At 39.5% G+C, this 9,001-nt stretch overlaps 1 protein-coding gene across 2 annotated transcripts in view; it reads left to right on the forward strand.

Annotated features, from left to right (window-relative positions):
* hectd2 (HECT domain containing 2) overlaps window positions 1-9,001 on the forward strand; it is an 85,340-nt gene that overhangs the window by 4,933 nt on the left and 71,406 nt on the right. Inside the window, exons 2-3 of one of the 2 annotated variants that reach the window (XM_037973501.1) lie at window positions 3,921-3,982; window positions 7,796-7,928. Coding sequence is in view for 1 of the 2 variants with exons in the window: in XM_017439314.3 (XP_017294803.1) it covers window positions 7,796-7,928 (133 nt within the window). In the remaining variant the exon portion in view is untranslated. The remainder of the gene's footprint in view (window positions 1-3,920; window positions 3,983-7,795; window positions 7,929-9,001) is intronic. The other variant, XM_017439314.3, reaches the window with a different exon arrangement.

Below are 9,001 nucleotides of genomic sequence, written 5' to 3' on the forward strand. Positions count from 1 at the left end.
GGGGGCAATCACTTTTTCACACAGGGCCATGATGGTTTGGATTTTTTTTCTCCTTTAATAATAAACGCCTTCATTTACAAATTGCATTTTGTGTTTACTTGTGTTGTCCTTGACTATTGTTTAAATTGGTTTGATGTTCCGAAACACTTAAGTGTGACAAACATGCAAAAAAACAGGAAATGAGGAAGGGGGCAAACACTTTTTCACACCACTGTATATACATGAATCATTGATACAATTATGATGGAAACGACAGAAACTATAGAGACGATAGAAGAAAATATATCACGATAGACACTTTTCTATTGTCCCCACGATATGTATCGTTATATCGCCCAGCACTACTGGACAGGTAGGGTCTTTCTAATTCATATCTCCTACATAAAACACTGTTGAAACATAAAAATGAACATGTTTAATCACCACACGCTTCTGCCACTTACAGCTCAGGAAACTTTACAAAATAACTAAAAAGTTTTTTACACAGTAACTGTTTGAGCTTACTTTTTAGTCCGCATTTCTGCCTTCCTGTATTATTAGACATGTTGTCAGGGATGACCCTAACAAGAACAACAGGATTGTTTTTTTGTTGTTTTAAATTGGTTCTCTTTATGCTTCTAATACAGTTTATTTGTCAAATTCTACAAGCATTTTGCCAATTTAGATCAGTGGTTTCCAAAGCTAAGGTCGAGACCTTACTTTGGGTTCATGAAAGACTAAGTGAGGGTCCTCACATAATCTCCAGAAATCAGATTAAATATTCCGAATAGCATATTTTCACCGTTATGTTACAAGCAATAAATACAGTTGTCATAAATTAATAAAAAATAATATAATAGTTGATAGGACTGTGTTGTTACCAGGCCCTTGTTTATAGCTGATGTTAAAGGGATAGTCAGTCAACTTTGAAGTGGTGTTCTATCTGATAGTTTTCTTTAGTTAGTATGTTATCAGCTGTGACATCAGCCATAGCACACAGAGTTTGGAGAAAGATCCAAATCATTTGGCTAGGCTAATGTCTAGCCAAATGATTGCCAGTTTTTAACCGTTTTTCCAGCCTTATTAAACAATACTTTCTCAAACATATCACAATGGTGTGAAAGAACGCTACATTAACTAATAATAAACCTCTACCCTTTTGCACAATGTCATTTTGGTTTGTAGCTGTTTTGTTTACAGAACAACAACAACACGTTACTACGCTAATGAACTGTATGTGCGCCGAACGTAGATGGACCGTGTATATCACGCTGATGGTGCCGAGGCTGCTGTATGTATCGCTCCTCCTGATCAGAGCATCTAGTCTGTCAAAGGTTTACTCAACTCTCAGTGGACTGGTACATTAAGCAGCCTCAGCACCATCCGCATAAATGTGCCTATGCTTAACGCACATACATTTGCGTAGTAACGTGGATGTTTTGTTGAGAAAACTGCATTAACCTAAACCGGGGGTGGGCAATCCTGGCCCTTAAGGGCCACTATCCTGCATGTTTCACTTGTTTCCTTGCTCCAACACACCCGATTCAGTGGTTAAATTGCCTCTTCGTGTTCTGCATGAGCCTGTTAATCACACATTGATTCAAATCAGGTGTGTTACCGGCAAAGTTTGAAGACTTCACCGGGCATAATTTGGAATCACAAGCCTCTGCCGCTGCTATTATGTGCTTCGAGAACTGAAAGGTTTGAGAACCATTGGCTTAAAATTATTACACTGCTACAAGTCAAAACATTACAATTGAAATTCAGAGAAGACTGTTAACAGGTGCTGGAATTTATTCAGAGGTTTTTGTAGTTTTTGATTACCATTTCAAGTAGCGTTTTGGAGACATTCGTGTTTTTACAGAGGCGGTGGTGATTTTTGGTGTGGAGCTTTGCTGCTTTTTCGGGGTGACCTTCGACCTTTTTGTTGCCTCACTAATTGATGCTGGCCTTGGTTTGTGAGATGTGGTTCACCTTGTTTTGTTTTCTTTGACACAGAAATCCGTAAATTCTTTTAAGAATGGGTTTTCAGGTTTAAGGAGGAGGTTTTTGATAGTTTATAGGACCCAGTCCTAATTAGAACATTTCAATTTGTTCCCTTCCAGTTTGGAATTATCTTGGTCTGCATTGTGCTGCTTACTTTGTAGTTCTTGGTTACTGATTCTGAATACTGCTGGACGTTTTACACCAAGTATTCTAATACAATTCACAAAAGTAAGCTAACCTGAACTAAATATTTGATTTTCCCAAACACCAGGCAAACTTCAGAATATATTTTAAGGCTCTCAACACACAAACTTATTCATTTTCATGCATAGTTTGTCTTCATTTCAGATCCTTCTCTCTGGTGCTCTGTTTATTTTTCCCTTATGTTGCATTTTCACCAAGCTGTCCTAAATCTGTCATAACTGGTACCAGACTCAGTCCAGACTTGTGGTGAATGAATCACCAGAAACAGCTCAGACCCACTTAAACGGAATCTGACCAAATCGCATCTACAGTGCTCCACACTGGAGCTGATTTTTATTTTTAATTTTTTCATCTGACAAGGGCAAACCGACAGAGCCAAACCCTTTCTTACCACAGGCAAGCCCGAGTCAGCTCCCACCTGTTTCTTTGGTATCAGAGCTCAACCCAAATAGGACAACTCTCGGCTATACAACGCCGACCTGATGAGGGACTGCGGCCACAGATGCTGCACTGGTTTTGACTCATTTTCTTTGTTCACGCAGAGCTGCATAATCCATCAGTTGACCCGCGGGGACTAATCTGCTGCTGAAATGTTCAATAAAAGTCAAGTTTGGAACGGAGCAACAGACAGAACCAGCAAGAAATCCAGAATGCTGTTGGAGGAACTCGTATCGCCTGCTGCCTTTCATGCCAGAGTTTTAAACTGAGATCATCTTATTCTGAGAAATGACAAAGTTACAGCCGCTGCGGTCAAAACCTTGGAAATAACGTTATGTGCAGTCTCACTTAAACCGATAGGTGTTGGGAACACACCCTCAGCTACAGCCACACCAAAATTTAGCTTCATACTTCTAAAATTACACAACTCAAAGCCATTTTTGTGTTGGCTAAGGTCGATTAGCTGCGGTGGCCATTTTGAATCGGGTTGAGTCCAAAACCTTATCAGTTGTAGATGTACATCTAATGATGATTATTTTATGAAAGGTTGACTGAAATTTCTGTAGTGGTCCTTGAGCTATTTTACTAAAAGTCAGACAGAGTTGACTCCAGTAGTTACGACTTAAAAAAAACAACAAAACAAACAAAGCAAGTTATGAGTCATTTGTGTCCTGGCTGAGTTTATCTATTGCATGTCCTGTCAGTTTTTGGGAGTGGAGTTAATCTGGAGAACAGGAACTCCTCTGTGTTGTACGGACGGGGGACGGGGGGAGATGGAGAAGATGGAGACGGGTGGAGAGTAGGCTCACCTCGTACCATGCCATAGGGACATGCGGTCAGGAAAGCAGAGCTTCAGCTGTCTTTGTGGGAAAAAAAAGCATTCAAGCTCGAACCACAACTGTGTAAATGTGATATTGACTTAGTAGCAGCCATCTGTGTGTTTACTAAGGCCAGTTGGCTGTGGCAGCCATCTTGAGTTGGGTTGACTCCAAAAGTAAATCACGTGTAGACATAGCCAATGATTTCTTTCAGAATTCATTTAAATGTGTCTTGTGGTTCATGAAATATTTTGCTAGCAGACAGACATGCGCAGACACACACACGAACACAGGCAAAACAGTATCGCCCTCCTTTTGGCAGCAGGTGCTAAAGTAGTTGTTAGTTGTCACTTATGACTGTTGCAGTCCTACATTAAAACCAGATTTGATTACAGCTGACAAAGAGGCAGAAAGGCTGAGGCATGCTGAGGTTAAGCTCTTGTTTGTGAGGTTTCTCTGTAAATGACAAAATTTTCTCTCTCAATTATCAAACAGAACTGACTCACTGAAAGAGAAGTGGCTGCTAAAGCAGTTGTCAGACGAGAACCAGGACAAAGGTATTGTCAAACTTTGGACAATAAGCTGTGTTGTCACTGTTTACACCCGTTACGTTTCCCACAGATGACCTATCCCACAGATACTGTATAGTGAGCAGTCAGCTGCTTTGGGTCTGATGTAGGGGATTGAAGAGTTGGAGAAGGAAAAAAAGAATGACGTGGCTTCACTGAGAAAGGATGTAATTACATACACATCATTTATACAGAAGGTTGGACAGCCGGCAGTCCTGCTGCACAATTTGTGACACTTTTATGGGGTTAGTTTAGTTTGAACACTTTTCTAGACTTGCCCATGAAAAAAGGGGGGTGGCATGGAAAAACTCAGGGTGTATTAAGGAGTGGAAAAACCTTTTTTCTAGGAAGCGTCTCTTCCCTGCAAGTGTACAAATTGATATTCAGAAGCTGGAACGCTGTAAGCTCCAAATGACAGAAAGAAAAACTTTGTCGGGCTTGCAGCGTACACCGAGTTTTTCTTTCTTTCATTTCTGTCATTTGTCACTTGGAGCTTACAGCGTCCCAGCTGCAAGCTCTACACTCAAATGTGGTTCAAGAAGTACTTAAAAAAGAACGTAAAAAATAGTCCAGATGTTTAAAAGTGTGGTTCTGTGGAAAGGTTATGAACAGTTATTATGTTACCTGTAGTAGATCGCTCTTTGAACAACCTCAGTGTGGAGAAATGAAGTTTAACTCAGACCGTACGGACAGTCTGAATACAGTTGAGACCAAAGTGCATTGCTGTTGTTTGAAAACAGTTACAATCTTTATACTTTCAAAGTGGTTCATATGAACACCGTTCTGTAAGTAAACCTTTACACTACTGTCAATTTCTCATTAAACAGTTATTCCGGCAGAGATAATATGATATTCCCGCAGCTAGCTGCTGCTGCTCTTTGCATTTGCAAATAACCATAAAATCCTATGTAAAAAATGAACCAAAACTGACAGTGATGTAAAAGTTTGTAGAATAGTGCACACATGAACTACTGGGGTGTCAGACATATACATGGAATAGGTTTTCAAAGATGCCAACATATAAGCATTGAACTACCTATGCTCTGCAGTTCTTCCCTTTTTGTCCTGACATTTTTTAGTTTTCTACTGCTTCTGCAATTTTGGAAAAACCTAAACAAACAAGAAATGTATTCAAATGTGTGGGTTGATCAGGAACATTATGTTATGGCTTTTGGTAGAAGTACAATGTCCAAAATAGACAAAAATTCAAAAAGCGGCAAATAATTTCCCCCCTAGACGACAATGGGATTTAATTTTTTTTAAAAAGTGAAGAAACCTTGCCTTTTTTGGAGCTCCATAAGTCAGAGATACTTCACAGTAAAAACATCATCCAAAGTTTAGGCAAATCACAGTAAGCTGGACATGACTGAACTGATGTTTTGGTATATTTAATGGTTTTTACACAGTCGCCTGTTATAATTTTTTGAAAATTTAACTACAGAATGTTCAGCTCAGTTAGTTGATGTCACAAAATCTAACTCATGAGTTTCTAAACTTTCCAAAATGTTAGCAAACCCTTTTAACCCCCATAAATTTTACACTGCTTTTTTTTTTTTAGATGGTTTATACATCGAAATGTAGGGATTGTTGTCTACTTTCACCCAGCATGTCACTTTCTGCTATAGGATGATACGTAGGAAGCCTTCATTACATTCAGGCATGACTCTCACACTGGCAGCGGCCGGCTGCTGGCTGACGCTCTACGCTGCAACGTTTAGAAATATTTTTCATCACTATTCTTTTTTAGGTGTCACAACTCCTGAAAAAAATCTGACTTTTTACATGTACTCATTCCTGCTTGGATGTCTGGGTTCTGTTTGCTGCTTTTCTTCTATGCTTTTTTTTGACAATTTTGCTTTTATTGTCTTGATGGTTGCTATGCCGTCTCATATCAGAAGTACAAAAATGGATGAGGAAAGATGAATTGTTGAGGCTGGGAAATGTCAGGAGATGAAGACAATGGCCAAAACAAGATATTGCCTGGAATTCCATTTCTTAAGAGATTGGACATTCTGGTGAGAAATCCGGTTTAAGTAGCAGTAAGGTTCATGCTCCAGTCCGCACAAGCAGCGATCTGTGTCGTTACAGTGCGTTTAAGCGTGACACGTTCTACAGTTCAGTGGCGTGAATTAAAGTGTTTTCAATGACGTACTGCCCTGTGGTGTTTTTGCTCCTTTTTTTTTTTCTTTCTAAAATGTCCCTATTGCGAGATGCAGCCAGTCCGAGCTCAGACTTTTCCCTTCAAAACCTTCTTTTTCTAACTTGTTATATCTCCTACATAAAACACTGTAAGCAAATAAGATTAACCACCTGTGACCGTCAGAGCCCTCTATCTCTTATGGTTCAAGAACTCAACCTTTTTACACATCAGCTGTTTGTTTAAGGCTTAGTTTTTAGTCTGCCTAAAGTTTCGCCGTGTGCTGCAGACTTGGTATCAACTGATATCTTGACTTATATTAGTACCAGCAATCATTTTTATTTTTATTTTTGGATTCAGACATCAGTTTCCTATGAGAGGGATTCATTTTGGCTCCTTTGGTTCAGCACTCAGACTCAACTCTGCTGTTTTTTTGTGTTTGATATCTGCTCATGTGTGATTGTGGCTGTGAGGAGTGACTACTGTGCATCTGTTGGGCTCTGAACCTCCTGTTCCTTCCACTTCTGTCTTCTCTCCATATGTTTGTTCATTTCCATTCCTTCCACCGCTTCCTGTTTTCTTCCTTATATCCTCTGTCGCTGCTCTGACTTGACTTTTTTTCTCTCCGTATCAGCATCACAATCTTTTGTCTCATATCCCTTTCTTTCTGCACTCTTTCATCTTATCCTTCTGCCATATTCCTTTCCCTGCCCCACCCAGCTCCATTCCCTCACTACTCCTTTTTATATCCTGTAATTTCTGTTCTCTCGCCCTCTCCTCCTCTCAGTCAGTCCTTCTCCTTTTCATATCCTCCTGTAGCTCACAGAGACATAAAACCCGTCTGAAAAAAAGAAACAGAGGGTGATTAATCCTAGAGAACATTCAGTAAATGTTGGGATCATGTGTTTAGTTTTGGTTATGGTGTCATTGTCTGTTCATGCAGCTGGGAGTCTGGATTTGTTTCTGGTAAAAAGAAGAAGAAGGAAAAAAAACTCAGACTGAGTTTAGTGACTTTATTAGTTCATTCAGTAACTGGGAGACGGCTGCTTCTTGGTTTGTAATTAATGCAGCAATACTGTTTGGTTTTTTTTTTGCTTGTGTGTTTTGTATGTCTGTCTGTTCGCAAAATATCGTATGACCCACTGGATGAGCTTTAATGAAATTCTCAGAAAGTAATTATTGGATATACATCTACAGCTGGTTACCTTTACCTTAGTCAACACTCAAATGGCTTTAACTCTGTCAGTTTGACTTATACTAAGCTACAATCTGGTATGGTAGTAGCTGAGAATCATTCATAACATATTCTGAGAGCTAGCAGATCATGCAAGACTTTCGATATTGCATGAGATTGTTCATATTGTTAATTTCAAAGTTTGACCTAAGTGGTTTTTGATAGTGTTCATGGTATGATAAAAACCTGATCGTAGATTAAAACTCTGCATGAAAAGTGGTGGGTGATATGCATTCCTTCAAGGAATGGTACATTTTTATTTGAGTTTTAGCATTGATATATAAAAATTACATTCCTCTAAATGGTACATTGATTATTTACTTTTTAAAAGCGACATCTTCAGGATTTCCTGTTTTTTATCTTCAGCATGAACATGTTTATTAGTTTAGTTTTGTTGAAGTACACAGTTAAAATGTCTTCCACGTGGCAGGTTTTGGGACGAGGAACCAAGCAGCCATTTCCATCTCTGGGCACCTTCATCTCCTCGCTGAGCCAGAGGAGGGACGTGGGGGGGCGGGGCTTCGCTGGCGGCGCCCTGACAAACACGGCGGGGCTCAGACACGGTGAGGTTTTAAGCGTTTTACCTTTAGAATTCTATAGAAGTCTTTTCATAAAAGCCTTGTTTTTTGTATCAGAACAGAAGAAATACACACACAAACATACATATATTATGATTCAAGATTTTTCTTTGAGTCACAACCACTGCAGCTGCGATGCTGCACTTTTAAATAACATCACTTTTTAGCCTGATTTTAGATCAGTGCCCCCCCCACACACACACACACACTCACTCACTTCTAAGGACACAGCAATTGTCAGTTCAACACAATTGAAGTTTCCTGTCATATTGTCCTGTCATATTGTCATACAATCATTTATCTTTGTGTTTGTGTTTTACCATATATGCTGGTGTACTTAGATTTTTTTTCTGAGTCAAAATTTGAAGAAATGACATGCATGGTGTAAAAAGTTAAGGCTTATGGCATGTATGACATGTTAATGATGTGTCCTGTTGTATATATTGTGCTGAAAGGTGGGAAAGTTGCAGCATACTACAGCATACTGTATGATACCTTGTCTTGTTGTAACTGGCTCGCTTTGGGGACATTTTGTTTTTACGTGTGACGTTACTGCAGCGTATCTGTGGTGTAAACCATCATCTTTTTTGTCTTAGTTCTTCTATGAGTCAGTGTGTCTGAAAGGCAGCCCGCCATCATCTGCTTCTTGCTCTCTGTTGCTTTGCTTTGGTGGATCTCAGTCTGGCAGTTTGTTCTCCTCTTCTTCAAGAAAAGTCCAAATTAAACCCACTACTGCAACTTGTACATCGGTTTCTTCCAGGTTCCTGTTTGTGAAGTGAACGATAGTTATGGTGTAAAAAAATTAGTTGTAAGGATATTTATTTATTTATTAACATGCAGTAAGTTGGTGTTGGTTGCATGAGAGTACACACACATAAACTAATACTTTGTTGCAGCTAGGGGGGTCACTAGGTTTTAAGGACAAGGGGGGCTTAGCCCCCAGGAGATGCTCAGGATGTGAGCAAACGTAGTGGGCGAGAACAAAATTTCTCAAACAGCTAACAAAACCTGAGTTGCTTTTCCACATTTTTGGACACATGTAACAGATACCTTACTGT

This window comes from Kryptolebias marmoratus, linkage group LG22 (assembly GCF_001649575.2).
Source record: "Kryptolebias marmoratus isolate JLee-2015 linkage group LG22, ASM164957v2, whole genome shotgun sequence".
Classification (NCBI taxonomy): domain Eukaryota; kingdom Metazoa; phylum Chordata; class Actinopteri; order Cyprinodontiformes; family Rivulidae; genus Kryptolebias; species Kryptolebias marmoratus.